The 24,121-nt window shown below is 27.4% G+C and overlaps 3 protein-coding genes across 3 annotated transcripts in view; 2 read left to right on the top strand and 1 right to left on the bottom strand.

Moving 5' to 3' along the window:
* Window positions 1-292: 292 nt before the first annotated feature.
* LOC100199172 (ADP-ribosylhydrolase ARH3) lies at window positions 293-15,486 on the top strand. The gene is made up of 4 exons (XM_065806007.1): window positions 293-629; window positions 5,629-5,930; window positions 6,066-6,247; window positions 15,057-15,486. The coding sequence occupies exons 1-4, from the start codon at window positions 449-451 to the stop codon at window positions 15,454-15,456; spliced, it is 1,065 nt and encodes a 354-aa protein (XP_065662079.1). The 5' UTR covers window positions 293-448; the 3' UTR covers window positions 15,457-15,486.
* A 128-nt stretch (window positions 15,487-15,614) lies between these two features.
* LOC100202750 (AP-5 complex subunit mu-1) overlaps window positions 15,615-24,121 on the top strand; it is a 59,597-nt gene continuing 51,090 nt past the window's right edge. Inside the window, exon 1 of the mRNA XM_065806006.1 lies at window positions 15,615-15,864. Coding sequence (XP_065662078.1) covers window positions 15,788-15,864 — 77 coding nt within the window. The 5' untranslated portion in view covers window positions 15,615-15,787. The remainder of the gene's footprint in view (window positions 15,865-24,121) is intronic.
* LOC136084853 (uncharacterized) lies at window positions 17,873-22,282 on the bottom strand. Its single transcript, XM_065806008.1, has 5 exons — window positions 22,197-22,282; window positions 21,803-21,895; window positions 19,419-19,592; window positions 18,973-19,052; window positions 17,873-18,480 (listed from the first exon to the last, which is right to left on the bottom strand). The coding sequence occupies exons 2-5, from the start codon at window positions 21,882-21,884 to the stop codon at window positions 18,238-18,240; spliced, it is 579 nt and encodes a 192-aa protein (XP_065662080.1). The 5' UTR covers window positions 21,885-21,895; window positions 22,197-22,282; the 3' UTR covers window positions 17,873-18,237.

Below are 24,121 nucleotides of genomic sequence, written 5' to 3'. Positions count from 1 at the left end.
CAGGGTGAAATATGATTAGGAAGCTATGTTCAAAATTTTAGTTTCAGTAGTTGAGGCAAAATTAAGTTATTAGGTTTTGAAGATTTACTAAAAACACATGTTTTACAACCCATTTTTGGCCATTATGGATAATAAAATTAATTAAAAAAAAAATTATCTGTTTTTTATTTTATTTTAATATAAAATAATTGTCATTAAAAAAAAAAAAATCAAAATTTTGATTATTTACAAAAAAACTTGTTTTCAGTTGTGTGCCACCTTAATTGAACCCTAAAGTTCCGACCTTTGTTGGCGATTGTGTAAAGATAACTGCGGCAATTAATCGTGTCGCAATAAATCACGGAAAGTTTTTACTTGAGAATTTTTTAGTTATTTTTGATATTTTTATTTTATTTTCCTTTAATATTTGTGAGAAAAAAACTCAACAAAACCTGATTCCTAGAAAAGTATGTTAAAAATTGCCAGAGATAGATTTCAAGGATGCTTGGTGGGATCAGTCATAGGAGATTGTCTAGGTGCTCCTTTTGAGATGCAGAACTGGAATGAAAATGGAATTCCTAGACAGAAAATATTAAGTGTAATAAATCCAAAGGAATTAGCGGACAAATACATTCAATTAAAATATACAGGTACTCATTTAGAAACGTATCTATTTAAAATTTATTAATCGTCAAAAGTTTCGACCCAAGACATACGATTTTGAGCATTTTTCTATGATTTTAACTCTCTCATTGTTTTCTACACTTATTTTTTCACTTTTTTTTAAAATTATTTCGGATTACTTTTTGCTTCTAAAATTGTAATGTCGTTATTTCTACATAACCAAAACAAGATGCACTCTATTAAAAACCAAGATACACTCTATTAAAAACTAAAATGCACTCCATTAGAAACATTATCAATTTAACTTAGATTATCACTTGCTCTCATGGTTTAAAAGGTAAAACTACAGATCTTCATGACCTTTATCTATTTTGTTCTTCAAAGGAAATTTTATTAATCTTTATGTTTTTTAATAAGTAATTATTCAACATTAATAGGAAAGTCTTATTAATGTTGAAAAATTACTTAAAAATTACAGCAAAAACTAATGAAAAATAGAAATAGTTCTTGATATTCCATTTTTTTAATCATAAACAATTCAGATTTAATATTTTGAGGTTCTAAGAATCTTGGTTAGTAAGTGACTGAGGTCACAGCCCTGGCTAAAATTAAGACTTTTACAAACCCGGCCCCAGCAAAATTATAAGACTTAGCAGAGGTTAATAGCCTCAGAAACCTTCGTAGTTTAGGAAATAATTTATGATGCTTTATATACTATAAATTATGCATACTTTACTTTTTATTAAATACTGGCATATAAATACATATTTTTAGACTACTTATATTTTGACAAGGTTGCAAGCAACCACAAGTAAATTATGAGTTACTAAAAAACAAAAGATAGGAATAAAAAAAAAAGGAAACGTTTTACTGAAGATGTAAAAAGTTGTAGATAGTATGAGGAAAACATGAAGATGGATAAGAGTATTAAGGTTGTGTTGATGTGCAAGGATATAAATTAGATAAATAAAATTTTTTATAGTTTGGAAAGGCAGATAAAAAGATGTAAATTTGCTGAATGACAAGCCAATTGAGAATGAGTTTTGATCAAACTAAAGATAAGAACTCATTTTTTGATCATGAGTTTTGATCAAACTAAAGATAAGAACTCATTTGAGCAGTGGCAATGGATAGTATTTGTAGAAAAGAGAAAGAAATGCAACCTTACAAAGATGAGAGAATGGCTCAAGACAAGAGTGTAAAGTTGAGTTGTCAGCAAATGAAGCAATCTTCTTGATTTCAAAGGTTCTACCTTTGAAATCAGGAAGAGTGAAGACCTTCAAGAGTGACTTAAATACTGCAGTTAGAAAGAAATGGTTTACCAACCTTAAAAGTTTAATATGACGTAACTAATGCTAGAGAGAAGATATTCCATTGATATGGAAGACTAATTGTAGTGTAATTGGAGAGGTCAGAGTGTTTTCTAGAGTTTTGGAGGAAAAGTTATTTTCAAATAAATCTCCCTTATTCTGGGGGAGAAGTATTAAAATCAGAATTAGAGATTTATTGCTAGACTTTAGTTAATGACAATGTAAAAGATTTTCTAAAAGTCTCTAGAATATTTATGTATACATAGTGTATATATATATATATATATATATATATATATATATATATATATATATATATATATATATATATATATATATATATATATATATATATATATATAAACATATATGCTATTTATTTAGATGCTTACATAAAACATCATTAAACATTTTTGTATAAACTTTAGTATTTATATGGTGTCGTATTTGCCAATAAAAAAGAAAATGGTTTGATGGATATGTGGTATGACTTTAACAAGATAAATTCTTTAAGGAGCCATATGCTTAGACAGATATAGACAGATATAATCTTGTATTAAGCAATCTTTTTTAAAGAAGATTTAAGTGGTTTGGGTATCAGCATGTAGAGAGGTAGCAGCTTTAGATGTAAGTGAACTTGAAGAGAGTACTGTATTATATATATATATATATATATATATATATATATATATATATATATATATATATATATATATATATATATATATATATATATATATATATATATATATATATATATATATATATATATATATATATATATATATATAGATATATATATATATATAGTACTCTCATTTATGAATCTATATCCAAAATAAATTTGTTTCTGTCAGCAACAAATTGGAATATTTATTGTTTGTTGTAAAATTAGCTACAAAAAAGTGTTATCAATATTACAATTCCCAAAGTTTAATCTGAGTGAAAAGGTGTAACAAGAGATGTAAAAATTTATGTTTGCCTGGTAAAGCAGGTCTTACTATGCTTACTTATGCTTATGTATTTTTGCACAATATATAAAAATAGATAACCCAATCTATATATAATACCTGTATCTCATACAAGAAAGAACAATCGGTTTATTGTGGTTGGTCATTTTATAAGAAATGAGGCAAACTTTCACAATTTCATATCTATTAGTAATAGTAATCTATTTTAACTTTAAAAAAAATATAATTTTATTTAAAAAAATTCTAAATTTGACTGTGTTGGAATTTTATCTATTTTTAAAATAGTATAAATGAAAATCACTTAAAAGTTGAAAATTTTATATTAATAAAGGTAATGCAGAAGGAAATAAAAAAATAATTTTATTTTATAAAAATGGCTTCATTTCTGTTTGATTTTGTAACATTTTATTCAAAATTGTTTAAAAAATATAAAAAGTCTGGCCTCAAAAAGTTAATATAATATAAGAATCAGTAGTAGACAGGTAGTAAAACACTTGGCTCATAATCCAGAAATTCAAGATTCAATTCCATTTTACGTCTCTGTAAGTATTTGTTAATGCTTCTTGTTTCTGAGTTTTTGTTGTGAAAAAGTTGCAAATAACAAATTGAAAGTTGCAAATAAAATTTAAGTTTCTTGACTATAGTGAAAAAAAGTAGAAAAATAGAGCAAAATTAATTTTTTAAATGTGTCATAGATATTAGATATGAGATATTGCTGATATTTCCTATTTAGACAAGATTTTGGATTGCCAAAAATAAAGTTAAAAAATTAATTATTTTTAAGTGTAGCTAAATGCAGTGGTCATGTATCATTTCAAGTATCAGAGCTAAAGCTAATTTAAAAGAGCTACATTGAAGTTACTAAAAACAAGAAAAAAAAAAGTTAAAATAGTTTTCATAATTTAAAGTTCACAATCATATATAGTTTCAAAAGGGCAGTTCAATTATTCATAGTCTGAGAGTAAGTCTTCAACAAAATCAAGTTTTTATTTTGTTAGATTTTTCAGAAAATTAACTTTATAGCACTGGGTGCAGTACAAGGACTTCATTGGAATAACATCCAGATAACATTTTTTCTGACGATGTGCAGCATGATACAAATGCTGTTGATGCATTTCCACACAGATATAATAACTGTCTTGCCAAACCTAACTTATGTTATTACTTTAGTGATGAAGTTAACCTATATAAAAACTATATAACTTCAAACTATAGTTGTCATCATTTTCATGACAACACTAATGTCATCACATGGAAAAAGTCCATGTGATGACAATAGTGGGACAGTTATATGGCTTGTAGCAAGAGTCAGCTTACGAAATAAAAAAATATTGTTTATTGATAAAATATTTTAATGGTGTAATGAAAATGTAACAGGTATTAAATTGCTTAAATTTTTTTTGAAACTAATATGACTGACCATATAAAAATGCTTAGTTTGACAATCTATACTTTAATTCTTAAAAATTTACTGGAATGGGGTTGCATCACTGTTTTATGTTGTGTAGTGATGGGAAGCTAGAAATATAATGTAAATCAGGTGATTTCTTTACAACAGTCGCTGCAACTAATAATGAAGAAAGTTGAACTTCAAACCACAAAATCATTTTACATGCTGGAAATTATCATATGTGTATGACAATGTCTGGTGCAATGTACAAAGTATATATACATATATATATGTGTGTGTGTGTGTAATTTTAAAAGTGAAAAAAATAAATTTTTTTATTTCGAATGGGCTTTGATTCTTAATAATTGTGTAATTTAATAAATTAATAAATATATATTTTTTATTTCAGCATATATTTTAAAAATTTTTCATGAAGTTTTTTTAAGATTTTCAATGATCAATATTCATTTTTAATAGGTTTAATATTTGAACAAATTTTGTATCACATTAACTTAAAATGTGATACAATTTTATCTAAACCATGCTATGCATTTGGGTTTTAGTGTTTCTTTTTTAAAGAAAATATTTAATTTGCTGGTGATGGATTGTTGAGGAGATTTTGATGACAAATATATTTAGAGTTTAAAAATCAAATCAAAGATAAGTGGAATTCAGTGCTAAAATTGAATTTCTTTTAGATTTCAAACATTGATGGAGTTTTATTCTGACTATGACCACTTCTCGAAACAGTGGTCATAGTCAGAATAAAAAAGAAGATTCAATATTGTCCAGTCAACTTTTTTGACTAGACAATATTGAATCTTCTTGAAAATGATTAACTGACTAGGTTTCAGCGATTTAACAAAACTCTATACTCCTCACAAGCTTTAAGTTGTAAAGATGCAATTTTGTCAACAGGTTGGGTACAGTAATTGTCATCATTCTCAGAGCGGACCACACCAAGGGAGAAGGGTGGGGTGGGGCAGGGGTACTGGCCATGGGGTACTGCCCCTACCCTTTTCCCCCGGTTTTTTCTAAAGGACCTTTTTTTTAATACAAGCATTTAGTATTAAAAAAGATATTATATTACATTGTAAGCATGTAGTAAAATATAGTACTATATTTTACTACATGCTTACAATGTAATATAATATAACTATAAAATAATTTTTTTTTAGTTAAGAAAAAAATAATTATTTCCATGATTTTTTGTTTCTGTTTATTTGTTTTTATATTTAATTCTTGTTTGATTAGTTTTTTTTCTGTTTTATTGATTTGATCTACTGTATTTTTAAATTATAAAGCTCTTCGACAAAACTCTTGTGTTTTTATCTTTTAGTAATATTTATTTAAGATGATACAGCAATGGCAAAATCTGTTTGTTCATCATTACTTCAATGTAAAGAGTTTGATGCAGTTGATTTGGCAAAGAGATTCACAGAAGAATATTTCAAAGAACCTGACAGAGGATATGGATCCAATATTGTTTTTATTTTTGAGCAGTGGAAAAATGCAATGAAAACTGAATTGAATTTTAAAAATGTGCTATATCCTTCAACTTCACAATTTGATGGAAAAGGTTCCTACGGCAATGGTGCAGCCATGAGAGTTTCATGTATAGCATTATTTACACTATCTTTGGAAGATTGTATTGATGTATTATTTTTAATCATAATTTGTTTTATTGTTCTTTATGTTTTTATTTTTTTTTGTTAGGGTTTTTTATCTTTATTGTTAAAAGTTTTTGCTTTAAGATTGCGTGTTTAAAATATTTATGTTCAAAACTTTTAGCTCGCTAAGAAAGCCTCCATTTTAACTCATAGTAACAAGAATGGGTATAATGGAGCTATTTTACAAGCCCTTTCAGTTAGAAAAGCTATTAGAGCTACATGTGATATTGATCCAATTGTATTTGTTGATGAGTTAATTGATGAAATGAAACATGTAGAATCTTTTTCTGGTGAAGTTAAGAGGTATTTATTACATTTGTTTTGTCATATATATCATACTAAAAAGTATTTATTACATTTATTTTGTCACATATATTATAGTAAAAAGTATTTTTACATTTGAACATAAAATTAACATGATTTTAACTAAATAGTTTAGTGAAATAAAAATAAGAAATTCAAAATGTCTCAAAAAAAAGTCAAACATCTAATTAAAAGCTACGATATTATTTGAATACAATTTTTGTTTAACTTTGTTTTTTACCGTCATTTTAAAATTATAAAAATTTTTCTTCCCAAGACTCTAGAGGAGGCCACTACAGTCGAGGGGACTTTAGTAGAGTCGATATACTACATATATATATATATATATATATATATATATATATATATATATATATATATATATATATATATATATATATATATATATATATATATATATATATATATATATATATATACAAAAGATAATACCATAACTTTATATATATATATATATATATATATATATATATATATATATATATATATATATATATATATATACAAAAGATAATACCATAACTTTATATATATATATATATATATATATATATATATATATATATATGTGCAACCCTGCCACCTTTTTATAAATCCTAATATATAACAATGATTAGGCAGGATGGTATTTTTAATTTACTGAATACCATCCTGTTACTTTTTTTTTCTCCACTTCAAGTACTATATATATATAAGTTTAATTTTTACTTTTTGTCAACAAAATATGGAAAAAACTTTCAGACAACATCTACGGTTTGTATATATATATATATATATATATATATATATATATATATATATATATATATATATATATATATATATATATATATATATATATATATATATATATATATATATATATATATATATATTTATATATATATATATATATATATATATATATATATATATATATATATATAAATTAGTAAAAACACTTATCTAATTTTTTTCTTCTACAAATTGTTTCACCATCAGTAGGTTCATCAGGAAGCTTCTTGATGAACCAACTGATGGTGAAACAATTTGTAGAAGAAAAAAATTAAAAAAGTGTTTTTACAAATTCGGGAATTCACTTCGTGGCCAGAGAAAACAATTGGTTTTTTCTTAGTAAGTTATATATTTATATATTATAAATTATATATTATGTATAATATATAAATATATAACTTACTTATAAATTAAAAAAGTGTTTTTACAAATTCGGGAATTCACTTCGTGGCCAGAGAAAACAATTGGTTTTTTCTTAGTAAGTTATATATTTATATATTATAGATTATATATTATGTATAATATATAAATATATAACTTACTAAGAAAAAACCAATTATTTTCTCTGGCCACGAAGTGAATTCCTAATTTCTAATTAAAAACATTTCTAATTTTATATATATATGTATTAGGGTGTCCCAAAAAAAAAATTTTTTTTGCACGCATGTTTTTCCCATTCCGTTTTGTCTACTGAGTTTATATGTATGACTAAAATTTTTTTTTGAGGTCAATTTCAGCTATATGTAAAATTTGAATTTCTTCATTTTTGATAAAATTTGACATTTTATAACACTACTTTAGATGCGGACCTAATAATTTTACATTTTTAATGCCCCTTACCCTAGAGGATTTGAAAACCAGTGATTTTAGACTATATAAGAATCAATCCATCTGACATTTTTTTTTATAGAAGGTTCATTGAAGCCTGATTCACAGAAAATGTTGATAATAATGGCTACTTGAACAACCTTTGTGTTTTCTGTATACTGTTTTGTTTTAACTGGTTTTTGTTTATTATTTTGATTTTAACAGCTTATAGTAATAACTAAAAATTTATTTTACTGAAATAAGAAATCATAAAATGTAATATTTTAGGGGAAAATTAGAATTAAATTTTTTTAATATTGTTTTAGGATTAACTAATAATAAAATTAATAACTTAAATGGGTCGTACTCAAAAAAAAAAAAAAAAAAGAAGAGTTAGAAGAAAAAGTACAGCCTGTCAACAAATCCAAGGAGGCTAATTTTTCTCTTAAAGTACACAATCAATGGGCTTCCAATAAACCAGCTGGCAACTATTAGAAATATTCTTAGATACATCCAGTTTAACTAAAATATTCCAGGTAAAACAAATAATTATTATTGTTATATAAGTATACTATAAAACAATGATAAAATTTTTAAATGGTCTATTTTATGCAATACAGATTTTATCTAATATCACCCCCTCCCCTACAAGTGTTAAAAATGAGACACAATGAGGCAAAAAATTACGTAAGAAAAAAAAATAACATAATGATTAATACTTGTCTATTTTTATTTTAGATCTATAAGATTTCAATCTACTAAGTTGATAGTAGCCTGCCCGCAGAAACATGAGAACAGGGATCTGATCTGTAAAGTTTCTGCAAGAATTCTGAACAAAGATGTGTTGCCTCCGCTGTAATAGACACTTGGAAGAAAGCAGGGTTTCAAGACTTTATCATCAGTGGATCCAGTGTCAGGGATAAGATACTGAAGCTCCATAATAAGTACATAAATTTGTATCATCTCAAATCATTGAACTGGAGCTCTAGTGATGGCAACTTCTCTAAGATACAGACAGAGTTTTTAGAGGAGAGTAATACACTCTTTTATATTTTATTAGCAACTTTTGAACAAAAAGTAAATCAGGATTGTTTTCGTTCTGAGAATGCCAAAGATGAGGATATTCAGTTCTATCTAGATCAAAAAGGAGAGCGAAATATGTATATTACAGAAGAAATTGATGAATTATTACAAAATTCAGTTGAAAATAAAAATATTAGGCTCAAGTGGATGGAGGAGGCAATAGGTAAAGGTAGAATCACAATGAATGCAGTAAAATCCAATGACCTTGAGGTTTCTTTGCATTCATCTGAAAATGAATCTGAATCGGAACCAAGTTTAGATTCTTTAGATGATGAAGATTTACCTAATAGACTCAGTCATTCTACTAAATCTAAGATAATAATAAGTATAAGTGCTAAAGATCTGGTTGACTGTACTGCTGCAGTTTCCGCCCGATACAGAGCAGGTATACGACCACAAACTTTCATAGTAGCTGCTATTTACAATAAAGCTGGTGTGAATCTAGAAGATATTATTCTATCAAGAAGTACAGTTCATAAAAAGAGATTCCAAAAAATAGAGGCAGTAGGAGATAAACTCAGGCAAGAAATTATAACTACTCTGAAGGGAAAAAAGCAATGTGTTCATTTTGATGGAAAACGGGTGAAACAGATTGAAGAAAATCTGAAAATAACTGTTTCTGTAGAAAGAATAGCGGTGAGTGTTACATCCCCTGATATGGATGACACAGATGACGTACTGCTAGGTTTTGTTCAGACAGCAAGTTTCAAAGGTAGTGACCAGGCTGTAGCAATTTTGAATCTGCTAGAATACTTCAATATTGTTGATCAAATATTTGCTGTTTGCTGCAACACTACAGCATCTAATACTGGAATACACTCTGGAGCTGTTGTTATCCTTAGCTCCATCATTAACACTCCACTTTTATGGTTTCTCTGTAAAAGACATTCTAGAAATACACATCTCACACTTTATGGAGGCTTTGACTGGAGAGAAGACGAAGGGTCCAAGAAAAGGGCTGTATGTCAAACTCCAGAAAAATTGGTATTCAGTCAAGAAAGAGGTGGACAAGATGCTAGACCTAGTTAGGTTTGATTGGAGTCAGCTTCAGACTGGGTCACCCCTTTATAAAATTGCTAAGAAAGCTCTGGAGTTTGGAAAAGAAGCCCTTGCCTTTAAAAATATTTGTCAGGAGTGATTACAGGAAACTATGTGAGCTTTTTGTTTTTTATTTGGGAGGAGAAGTACCTGGATTTTGTTTCCATCAACCTGGAGCCTGCCATGAAGCCAGGTAAAGTATATTGAAAAAATAAAACCTTACAGATAAATTATAAAATTTGTGTAAGTATTATAAATAACATATAAATAAAAAATATGATAAATATTAATGGTAACAAAATTTTAATCTTTAGGTTTATGGCTGATGCTTTATACATTCTTACCTTGAGAATAACAGATAAGATCACCATGATTATGAGCGAAAAGGAAAGAAATATAATAGAGACAGCGGCATTCTTCACATCTGTCTGGTATGCACCTTGGTTTCTAAAGTCGTATTTAGTTGCAAAATCACCCTCAAATGATCTTGCCGCTTTCAAAAATGCATTTAGCATCAAAGATAAATATCTCAATCTTGGTTCAGCATTGGTTGCTAGTATGCAAAGACTGAGCAGTTGGTGCTGCTATCTCTGGCTGATGAAGATGTAGAGCAGGAAGTGAAGAAAAAGATGTCTGACAGATTAGTTCAGTATGACGTTCCTGACAAGTTCAAAACTGGAAAGCCTAAGCTACCCGTCATATCAGAGTCCACTGAGTTTGGGGAATTGGTAGGTCCAGAAAATTGGCTTCTGTTGAAAATTGCTGAAGTCCCTGATGGTGAAGTAGAACTGTTGAGGAAAAAAAAAGCCTTGAAGTCATTAGATTTATTTAAAAAATTTGTTAAAAATTTGACTTGTGTTAACGATTGTGCAGAAAGAAACATACGCCTTATTCAGGACTTTGTAGGTGGATACAAATCTGACATTATGCAACAAAAAATTTAATGCTGGTGGCAAGGGACAATAGAAAGAAGCTTAAAGGTTCTTTCTAAATCCCAGTTAAAAAATATATAGTTTATTATTCCTAACATACATATTTTTTTAAACATTTTTGTATTTTTATTTAGAAAATGTGTAAAATTTAGGTTTTTAACAAAAAAATGGAATTTTACATATAGCTAAAATTGATTTTCGAAAATGTTTTTTTATATATATTTACTATCAGGGGACATAAGAGAATGGGAAAAAACTACGTGCACATGGAAATTAAAAAAAAAGTGAAAATTTGGGACACCCTAATATATATATATATATATATATATATATATATATATATATATATATATATATATATATATATATATATATATATATATATATATATATATATATATATATATATAATATACATATATTATCATCTATTAGGCTGGCGCAGATGTATTTTTAATACATTGTTTCCAGTTTAGGATGTTGAATGCTGGATCTTCTTGACTCAATGCATGGGTTTGCTTGTGTCACTGTTTTTACGACTAGGCAACTCATTCTATTATCTCCTTATGAGGGTACAGCTCTAAAACTCAGTTTTATGGTTCTGAGGCCGGCTGGTAGTCAGGTTTCCCGAACTCTGTGGTAGCTCTCAGAGAGGCTGATTCCATCAACAGCTGAAAAATATCAAAGTATTAACAGTGCCATGTTGCGCATGGATGGTATCCCTGTTTGTACTTTTGGTGTGCATTGCGGAGGCCTTATTTGGAGCCCTTTGTTACGGCTTAGGGTTTATTAGTAGTAATGAGGCAATTGCTTGGGCTATTAAACGGTGTTCTGAGTACTAACTATGCTTTGAGTCAAGCTCTTCAAGCTAATTTAAAAATGAATAAAGTACCAAAAACTATAAAACACAAAAAACCATCATCATCACCAAGTTCTCTAAACCTATCATTCACTAATATTCGTGGTCTTCGAAGTAACTTTTCTTCTGTTGAGTCTTATCTCTTGCAAAGTTCACCAGACCTACTTGCTCTTTGTGAGACTAATTTGAGTTCGGCTGTCTCATCTTGTGATCTTAGTGTTGATGGTTATCTTCCTCTGATTCGTAAAGACTCCAATAGTCACATGGTTGGCCTGGGCATTTACATTCGTAAGAATTCACCTGTTTGTCGTGAAACTAGGTTTGAATCCACAGACTATTCTTTCATGTGCTTTCGTTTAGCACAACTTCACTCTATTGCCTTTCTCTTTGTTCTATATCGCTCTCCTTCATCTCAAGACTGCACTCTTTTTGATGTTATTTCTGATCATATTGACCAAGCCCTCTCTCTTTATCCATCAGCTAATATAGTTGTTGTCGGTGACTTTAATGCTCACTACTCTGAATGGCTTGGCTCTAGTGTCAGTGACTCTGCAGGCATTAAAGCCCACAACTTTTGCCTTTCTCAATCCCTAACTCAAATAGTCAACTTTCCAACTCGCTTTTCTGACAACCCTAATCATTTACCTTCTCTACTTGACTTATGTCTTGTTTCTGATCCTAGTCAGTGCTCAGTTTCTCCACATTCACCCTTAGGTGCTTCTGATCACAGTTTGATCTCTCTAAAACTAATATCTCATTCTTCTTCATCACCTGAATCCCCCTATTATCGAACCTCTTACAACTACAGTAAAGCTGACTGGGATTCTTTCCGTGATTTTCTTCGTGATGGCCCTTGGGTAGAAATCTTTCAACTTCCTGTCGACAAATGTGCTTCTTACATAACTTCGTGGATTCAGGCTGGCATGGAATCTTTTATTCCCTCTCGACGATTCCAGGTCAAGCCTAACTCTCCTCCATGGTTTTCTTCACACTGTGCTGCTGCGATTGCCAATCAAAACCGTTACTTCCATATTTATCAGCAAAACAATTCTCCAGAAAACAGACGTCTGTTTATTACTGCTAGAAACAACTGTAAAAAGGTTTTGTCTAACACCAAAACCCGCTATTCTCAGGTCATGAAATCTCAAATCTCATCTCAAAAATTAGGCTCTCGTGACTTCTGGAGAATCTTTAATAATATCAATAATAAGGGCTCATCTATAATTCCACCTCTCTTGTATGGTTCAGACTTTGTCACCTCACCTAAAGACAAAGCCAAACTGTTTGCTAAAAACTTTTCATCAATATCATCTCTTGATTCCTAATTGGATCTCTTTATCGAGCTCGCCACTTTCTTACTCTGGATTCTATTCTCTATCTCTATAAATCTCAAATCCGGCCTTGTATGGAATAATGTTGCCATATCTGGGGCGGATCTTCTAATGATGTCCTTTCTCTTTTAGACAAGGTGCAAAAACGCATTGTAAACATAGTTGGACCTGCTCTTGCAGCCAACCTCCAACCATTATCACATCGTCGTAATGTTGCTTCTCTTTCTCTTTTCTACAAATACTATAATGGGCACTGCTCTAAAGAGCTAGCGTCTCTTGTGCCATCTACTAAAATTCATTCTCGTGTTACTCGTCATTCAATTAAGTGTCATCCTTTTTCTGTGACTGTTCCTAAGTGCTTCAAAAACGCTTATTCGTCTAGTTTTTTTCCTCGAACATCAGTTCTTTGGAATTCGCTTCCTTCATCTTGCTTTCCTGATTCATATCATTTGCAATCTTTTAAATCATCTGTCAATCGTTATCTTGCTCTACAACCTTCATCTTTTCTCTTACAGTAACTTCCAACTTTAATTAGTGGCTGCTTGCAGCCTTGTTGGAAGCGAAGATGTTTAAAAAAAAAAATATATATATATATATATATATAATATAAATGTAAATATATATATATAATGTAATATATATGTAATAAATATATATATAATATGTATATAATGTAATATATATAATGTATATAATATGTATATAATATGTAATGTAATGTAATGTATATAATATAATAATGTATATAATATGTAATGTAATGTAATGTATATAATATAATAAATGTATATAATGTAATAAATATATATATAATGTAAATATATATGTAATATAACTGTAAATATATATATATATATATATATATATATATTTATATATATATATATGTATATATAGATATATATATATATATATATATATATATATATATAAAATATATATATATATAAAATATATATAAATATATATATAATATAAATGTAAATATATATATATATATATATATATATATATATATATATATATATAAAATATATATAAATATATATATAATATAAATGTAAATATATATATAATATAATATATATATAAATAAATATGTATATATTTATATATTATAAATTATATATTTCAAAGTTATAGAGTTGAGAGTGGGTTATAACCACAATAAAGTGACCTCCTTTTCTCGGCCTTGGGTAGGTGAATTAACAAAACAAAAAAAACAAAAAAAGTCAGGGAACACTAAAACATTTCAAATTCAAAGTTTTTTATATACTAAAATATAAATAATTTAAAAACATAAATCGTATATGAAGTAAATGATTTACTTCATATACGGTTTATGTTTCTATACTATTTATATATGACTTAAATTAAAAAACACTTTAAAAAAAATTAATACATTGATTGACAAAAGCAAGTAACAGTAAAGAACAAGAACAAACAGCAAACAAGAAACAGCAAAGAAAAAGAGTAAACAGCAAACAAGAAACAACAAAGAACAACAACAACAACAAACAAGAAACAACACAGAACAACATAACAACAAAAAAACAAGAATTTTATTAAAGATATGTAAAAGTAAAAGAGTCACAGTAATAACACACTTTGTATTTATTTTGTAAGTAATTACAAAACAAATTAAAATACAAAATAAAAAAGCACAAAACAGTTACAATGCATTATCAAAGTTTCTTATTATTTTGTACCAAACTTTTCATACATAAAACAGAAACAAAATGTTAGGAAATTTTGTTAATGACTATAGATACTAAGTATTTTTGTTTCATCTTTGTATAATGTTGAAACGCATAATTGTTGAAATAACTTAAATTATAAATTATAAATAAAAATCAAAACAAAATAAAAAAGCAACAAATTAATAAAAAAGAATCAATTTATAATTTATTTTATAAGTATTTTTTAATTCAGTGTTTTTTATAAATTTTGATTCTTATCTTTAGAAATACAGAATCATTGTATGACTGGACACGTTCACAAAGTTTTTCCTTTACTCACCAGCTTGAAATTATTAAAAAACTTCTTATTGCAAACAATACAGAAAGCAAAGAGAATGATGTTAAACTTGTAAATTCAGTCCTTGGTCGAGATATTTCAGCTCAACAAGCTGTTCCAGCTGCGCTATACTCTTTTCTTCGAAATTTAAAATTTGGTTTTGAAGAAACTTTATACTATGCTATTTCATTAGGTGGCGATACTGATACCATAGCTGCTATGTGTGGTGCAATAGCTGGCAGTTACTATGGTTTAAAATCTATTCCACATAGCTGGTTTGATGTTTGTGAATTTTCAAGAGAAATGCAACAGTTTGCTGATGATTTTTTTGAATTGCATAAGTCATAAGTATAATAGAAGTGCATAAGTATAATAGAACTTCGTTGTTTATATTTTATAAAATCTTCTTTATTTCATAAAAATTAATGTTAGAGAGTTATTATGTTGAGGGTGGAGGGACTGCAACAAAACCAACCCAAGGTCAACTATTTTGTTAGGTTGAAAAAGTTTTAAAATTTAAATAAAATTTAAATTAATTTTTTATTACATTACTTTATTAACCATAAAGCTTAAAATAAAATAAAGATTCAATTGACATTAAAAAGTACAATAAAGTTCTGCATCAATGATACTGCAGTGTTTTTAAAAAAAATTTATGTAAATTAAAGTATTATTTGAAATGGCTTTTCGTGCAGTTTATGTTATTAGCTCTTCTGAAAAAGATTTTAAAGGAAAGCCAAAGATTGTTTTTAAAAGGTATAATTTATAAATGATTTTTATTTTAATTTATAATTATAATATATAAATTTCAAATGTGTACATACATACATTCATACATACATACATACATACATACATACATACATACATACATACATACATACATACATACATACATACATACATACATACATACATACATACATACATACATAATACATAATACATACATACATACATAATAGACATAATGTACAGTATTAACTTTTCTTTGTCCTCTGCAAATAAAAGAAATGTGTCCATTTGAAAACAATCCAATAAACCTTGTTAAAACCAAGTCCATAATATCAGCAACGTTTTCCAAGAAAAAAAATCACAAATAATATAAAATCTTTTCAAACTTCAAAAAAAACTTTAACTCTAGCTGACAAAACCTTGAACATGTATAAATCTAAAAATCAATTCAACCGAATATTATATTAACACTAAATAGTGTTAATATAATCTTATATATAATTTAATATTATATTAACATATAATCTTAATTAACCATGATGTCTATAATAAAATCGAAATTAACAGTAATTGTTTCAAAATTAACAGTGATTGTTTCGAAATTAACAGTGTTTGCTTCAAAATTAACAGTGATTGCTTCGAAATTAACTTCTGATTGTTTTATAACTCAAAAAGATCACAAAGAAAACTTCCTAAACAAACCTTCTGTTAGACTTATAAATCCTGCCGATAAATGAGGTTGGAAGAACTCTAAAATATATTTTGTATAATATTTATTCTAGGCTAAAAAAATAAACTATTTTTGAATCAATGGCAAAACACTCAAAATTTTATACATTGGTTTCAAACCATTAAAGAAAAGCCATTCTGTGAGTTTTTAGTCTTTGAAATTTATAATTTTTATCCATTAATTGATAAAAATATTCTAAGCAACACAATAAATTTGCAGAACAACACGTAACAATAAATTCTGAACAAAAGAATTTCATACAGCAAAAACAAAAGAAGTTCATACAGCAAGAAAATTATTACTATTTAGCAATGGAACTGCTTGGATTAAAAAAAAGGTTTATTCGATTTCACCATGTTCTTGTTCTATGGAACTAAGATAGTCATTCGCATATTCCCATACGGAAAATTTCCATGGAAAATCCATGAAAAAACCCATGGAAAAACCATGGGTATTTGGAACCTGTTTCCATGGAATTCCATGGGTTTTCCATGGAAATTCCATGGAAATTCCATGGGTTTTTTGTGGAAATTCCATGGGTTTTCTGTGGAAATTCCATGGGTTTTCTGTGGAAATTCCATGGGTTTTCTGTGGAAATTCCATGAGTTTTCTATGGAAAGGTGTTTCAAATTCCAATCGAAATTTCATGGTTTTTCCATGGTAAAATGGCATGTTTTGTTTTTTGAACGTTTTTTGAAATATTATGTTATTGCCATAAAAACCTTCAAGCGCAAAATTTATCATGCAACTCGCTAATATATTATTGAGTTCTCCTAATCTATGGATCGCTTTCGCGCAACGAAAGCAATAATCAAAATAAAATTTAAATCTTGTTGAATTCTACAAATCTTTGAAAAGTAATAGTTATAGTGTACCTAAAACATTAAAATTTGACTTCACCACAAGATTTAATACATGCATATGTATAAGCATACTGAAAATAAATGTAACAATAAACTAGAAGTAATATCATATTATCATGAGTGATATACATTGAAAAAACAATTGAAATAGATCAAGAAAACAATTTTAAAGAAAGTATAACAATTTACATGTTTAATATTTTTAAATATTAAACATATAAATGTTTTTATTTATGTTTAAAAATTAATTTTTATATATAAATTTTACTAGTTTTATTGCATAAAAATAGTATATATAAATCTGATAACTCAGGCTTCAACAAATTAAAATGAAAAAAATATATATACTAACAGTACATTTACATACTGACAGTTACTGTCGGCACATAGTCATCCACCGATTACAAAGCAATATATCGATTAGTGCTTTAAATTATAACGTTAATATATAAGGTAATATATTACTTTGTATTTAATTGGCGGCTGACTATGTACTGACAGTGCACACACAAAACATTATTGAAAAAGTTTATGAAAACAAAAAATCCTCTGGCTCATTTTCATTTATGTTATTTCCTTTGATTTGCTTCCTTCGAAATTTCCCTCCTACTTCTTGCAGCTTTTCAGCCATTGATTGCTTTATCAACCGGTTTTTGGTTCCAGAAAATTGTTTGTGAACAAATGGTACATAACAAAACAGAAAAAACATAACTTTTAATACATGAAGTAACGCATTGTACAATGGCATAAAAACGTAACGTTTAGCAATGCCAATTAAAAAAATGATGCAGAAATTATTTTTTACAAATAGATTATTTTAAAATTTAAAACAATCTTACCCAAAAGGGCAGAAACTTTCGAGGGATCCAATGCTGGCTTTGCTACTTTTAAAGGGTTACCAACACGACCTGTTACAGAACTCTGTGCCATCTCCTCTTGGGTGAATATCAATTCCATGAGTAGCCTAGCGAGATGAGTTGATCTTGTCAAACTAATCATTGAAAGCTTTTTTTTTGATACTTTCACACCAAACCCCAGATCAAACTAAAAAGTTATAATATGTAAAACTTGCAACAATCATGCAAAACTAATTTTGATTGGTTAAAATATACCAAAATCCAAAATTTGCACATAGGGCAACTAGATACGATTAAGCATGTTGATCTAATGTTGATCATACTAGCATTTGACAAATACAAATGTTTTCTCTTTCTGATGTATCTACTTGAAAAAAGTGTCAAACTTAATAGATCAGCAATGTAGATGCAAAAGCCGAATTTTTTTCAATGCCGATTAATCATTAACCCTTTTAAAAAAGGATGCACAAAATATAAAGCTCTTATATAGGCACTCTTGTCATAACCTAACCTTAACAGTTAGGTTAAGACAAGGCTACAAGAGTTTTCAGCAATTTTCAAATTTTAACAAAACAGCCTGAACTCTAATAATGAACAATAATACTATTAAATAGTAGTAGTAAATAATTAATAATTAAATAAATCAAACTAAAACCAGTACCATAATTTATATTTATACCTCATCAACTTGTTGAACCCCAGTGACATTCTGCACAGCACTTGATGGAGATGGTGAATTCACAATAAATTGTTGATTCTCTAATAAAGCAATTATAGGTTTATTTCTAAAAGTAAAGTTAAACTAAATATAACTCTAATGACAAAGTTGATTTATTTCCAAAGGTACAGGTAAACAAAATATAACCCTAATAGCAAAGTAGATTTAGATAAAGCAAAGAAATATACTTTTATTTTTTAACCGAAAATCATCTTAATCAACACAACGATAGGGAATTGAAAATAGGGACTTAATTCAAAGTATGGCAAATAGCGACTTAATCTATAGTATGGATCTTTTTGGCAAAACATGAATTGATAGAATTAACACTTAACTAATAATAACAAAAGGCAAAAAACATTTTCTTGAATTTTCTTGAATTAGACAAATTTTAAAAAAATTCTTACTTTGCTGATTTGCTGATGGTTTGTCCATAGATCTACTTAGCGTTGTTGTACTTGCAGCAAAACTTGCTATTTGGGTTGAAGCAATAGAAGACGCATTGTCTAAACACTCTGAACTAGATTGGGTCAGAGCCGATGTTAGGCTTTGTTGCATGAACCCAAACATCTTTGGTAAATCTATAACAACAAAAATTGAAAAAGGAAATACATGTAGCATATATATATATATATATATATATATATATATATATATATATATATATATATATATATATATATATATATATATATATATATATATATATAGATATATATATATATATATATATATATATATATATATATATATATATATATATATATATATATATATATATATATATATATATATATATATATATACAGTAGTGGCCATTAATAACATTCCATCATGTTATTGTAGTATGGATATAAGTTTGAAATTACATATTTTAAAAATTAAATGAGATTTTTTCTTCAATTTTTTTTTATTCAAATAAATCAAATAATTACTATATAAATTTATTATAAAGTAATAATAAATTAAAAAAATTAAAAACTGAAATATTGAAATGAAAACAAGTGTTCATATGTATCAAAAAAAAAAAGTGGCCAAAATAAACAAACCACATCAACAAAATTAACTAACTACAAGAACAAAAAAAAATTATAATACACAAAAAATGAAAAAAAAACAAAATTAATATTTTGTTGACAATCCTTTAGCTTTTCGGCATGAAATTCACTAAATTCTTAGTAATATCTTTTGGAACATTATTTACTAATTTTATTACTTCTTCTTTCAGCTGGTTGAGATCTTTTATTTTAATTTTACCAAGATTGTGGTCTAACCAAGACCACAAATTCTCTATGCAATTGAGATCTGGACTATTGGCAGGCCAAGACATGACTTTAATGTTGTTTTCTTCAAACCATTGCTTGCAAATCTTAGCAGTATGACATGGAGCATTATCTTTTTGGAAGATAATTCCCATGTCTTTTTGGAAAATGTCAATAGAAGGCATCAAATAATTATCCAATATGTCTAAATATCTTTGAGAATCAAGCCTGCCATCAAATAGTTTGAAGCAACCGACACCTTCATAGTTCCGACACCTTCATAGTGCAGGCCCAGATGCTTATACTGCCACTACCTTGTTTTTTTCTATACATAGAACAATCTGGGCGCATTCTTTCATGTGGCATTCTTCTCAGCATTACTCGGTTTTTTCTTGAATCAACCTCAATGTTCATTTCATCGCTGAAAAGAACGTTGTGCCACATGCTCTTAGACCAAATTTTATGAGCTAAGCACCAGTTTTTCCTTGCTTTCTGATGTTTTTTTGATAGACAGGGTTTTTTGCAAGCAGCTCGCCACATGTAATTATGTTTTTGTAGTACTCTTCTAATTGTTCGAGCACTAGCAACAACACAAGAAGCTTTCTGCCATTTTCGACTGAGATCAGTAGATGATAACTTTCTATTTTTTTTCACTATGCGAATAAGTGAACTTTTATTTCTTTCATTTGAAATGCTGGGTCTTCCAGGACGCGGAATAATTTCAATTGTATTGTATTCATGATATCGGTTGATTATTCTGCTAACAGTTGGATGTGTTGTGTTTAAATGTTTTGCAATTTTTCTCATTGAGATGTTTTGTTCATTCATAGCTATGATTTTACATTTTGTCATATTATCAATAGTTTTTCTAGTCATTTTGATTTTTTTTATTGCTGAAATGTTGTAGTTGCTAATTAGATGGTAAATTTTATATTTCATTTACACAAACTTTTTAAATATTTATAACAATTTTTAAAAGAAATTCTCTAACAATAATTATTAATTTGCAAATAACTTCAAAGTTTTACTCAAAGACAAACACAATTTTGAAGGAATTTTGAAATAATAGAGTGGATAGTTAATTTTGGCCATTATAATTATTTTAGAATATGAGGTATGTGTTCAAAAAAACCAGATGATTAGCGCATCGATTGATACTTTTATGAGTATTTATATTTATTTAAAAGAAAATATGATTCTCATCAATTTACACATTTTTTATTTGAAATGAGTCAAACAATCATTGATTTATTATCAATCAAAGTCGAATAATATCAAAAAAATCATGGTGGATTGTTATTAATGGCCAATACTGTATATATATATATATATATATATATATATATATATATATATATATATATATATATATATATATATATATATATATATATATATATATATATAAATCATAAGCATTTTCCAAATATCTCATATAATACATAAACTTTACATAACTGAGCTAAGAAAACATATATAAGCACATTTTAAAAACGTTTTTGTCAAAAGTGCAAAGAAGCTAAACTTACCATCATTCAATTTACATACTATTTGTTTCATTCCTTCATATTCTATTTTAAAATGAGCATGTTCTTCTGCCTGTATAGTCATAGCAGCAATTTCTGTAGTGTATAAACATTCTGATATTTAGATATATCTAATAAATTATTAATTGCACAAATTTAAATGATTCAAATAGTGTCAATTATCAATTTAATCAAAATGAGGTGTATTAGCTGATTATGTTGAATTTGTATATATGTTAAATAATTTAAATTAAACAATTTTTTAAACTACCCAATAATTCAAATTCTGTTTGTTTTGATTAAATTAATAATAAAATAAAATACTATAAACAAGAGGAAATATTATAAAGCAATTAACAAAAATCCGTTAACTAATAATGAAAAGGTTAAACATTACCATCACGATATTTTTGTACAGTGGAAGCCAATAGCTTGCACTTCGAACAACTTGAAGACTTGGAAATTTTAACATAGCTGTAACAGTTTGTGATTGTGAAAACCAGGGCATTTTATGCAGGTTTTCGCTATCCATTTTATTTTCATTATAACAATTGCTTGAAATAGCTGATAAAATCCTTTTGTCAAAGGATTTTGCTGCATAATCTTCCGTCTGAGATTATTAATTAGAAAACAATTAGACATTTGCAATAAGTGTGTTAATGTTGATATTTCATTTTTTGATAGTATATTCTATTCATAATCAAGAGATGTGATACATACACAATAGTACACAAACAGAAACTGTACAACAGCGCTCGAAATAATTTTTCAAAACTTGCCGATCAAATGTGATTTTTTACCAAAATTAGGATATTTCCCATTGAATTTTTAAAACTTTTCTTTAAAATAGCTGATCATTGATTGATGATAGGTTGTCATTTCAAGCAATTGAAGGCACAATTGAAGTTTGCTGGCTGTTCACCCAAAACACCAAAGCGTAACTCATCTTCAAGTCAGGAATTAATATATTTTATAACAACTATAAAAAAAAATTTGTTGGGACACTTTTCACACAAAATATAAATAAAAACAACTTTTAAAAAACTAACTAGCACTTTACTTAAAAAAAATAGTTACAACTTATTTGACATATTACTAATATGTCAAATAAGTTGTAACTGGTTTTTTTAGTAATAATAACTATTTATTTTGTAATAATAATAATTACTATTTATTTTGCTCTTAAATAAACATAAATGAGGTGCCTCACAGAAAAAGGTACCAAGCCTTAGAAGACTTGAACTAAAAACTAAAACTTGGTACCTTTTTCCTGCCTCGAATAATTAAATTTTTCCAATTCTAAAATTCCTTATTATCCAATTTATCAAATTGTTTAAAATTAACTTTGGGGGGAGAAGGGGTATGACAACACCTATCTGGCCTGACACTGAGCAAAATAAATAAACAATACCAAATGTAAATATATGATATCATCTTTATTTCTATTATTATTAACTATAAAAGAAATAATAATTTGTTATAATTAAATAAAGAAAATAATTTTAGAAAAATTGGTTATAGAAATTGATTATAAAAAATACCTTGTAATAATAATAACAATGATTTTTTAAATGAAACATTTTTATAAACTCAACAAACCTTAAAATTATATATAATATTTAGGATAGCTAGAATAAGATACATGATGCATAATAAAAACAAACACAATTTACATTCAAGTAAATAAAGAAAGCATCAAATTTATACAAACAGATTAAATAAAATGGAATTTAGAACTATTTAGTCAATTTCCCATTGGTTGGGCAGGAAGCAAACATAAGATGTTACAAGAGAAAACACATTTAAAGGTAAAAATAAACACTTTTGCTGAATTTCATTAGCAAGCATGGCTACCAAAGCGTTACTGTTAGAACCAGTAGTTGTCATAATATGTCAGAAATGCACATCTCCCTGTAGTGAGTTTAATCAAGAGTACATAACACTCATTGTTAACAATAACAAATGAGCTAACAAGACAGAGTATATTATCTCGCACAAGTGCACAGTAATTAATTCTACTACAACTCCTAACATACTGCTGACTATGCACCATTTGGCCATTAACAACTGCTCTTTTAAAAAAAGCTAACTGATCTGGAACTACATTAGGCAAAATTATCTCTAAAGCATGTTTTTTAGCATTGGCTAAAAACTTATACTTTGGTGCACCAAAATATTTTACATTTTCTGTGCTAACAGCTTTTCCAGATGTGTTTGTTCTAGATAAACATTTACTAAAAATTTTAAAACAGATTCCGGTACAGTACTTAAATATTTAGCACCTATAATTGGCAAATTTCTGTAAAGCGTAAAGGTATGACA

The sequence above is a fragment of the Hydra vulgaris genome, chromosome 09 (assembly GCF_038396675.1).
Source record: "Hydra vulgaris chromosome 09, alternate assembly HydraT2T_AEP".
Classification (NCBI taxonomy): domain Eukaryota; kingdom Metazoa; phylum Cnidaria; class Hydrozoa; order Anthoathecata; family Hydridae; genus Hydra; species Hydra vulgaris.
Note: the sequence above shows the minus strand (reverse complement) of the source record. Positions and strands in the feature narration are given on the sequence as shown.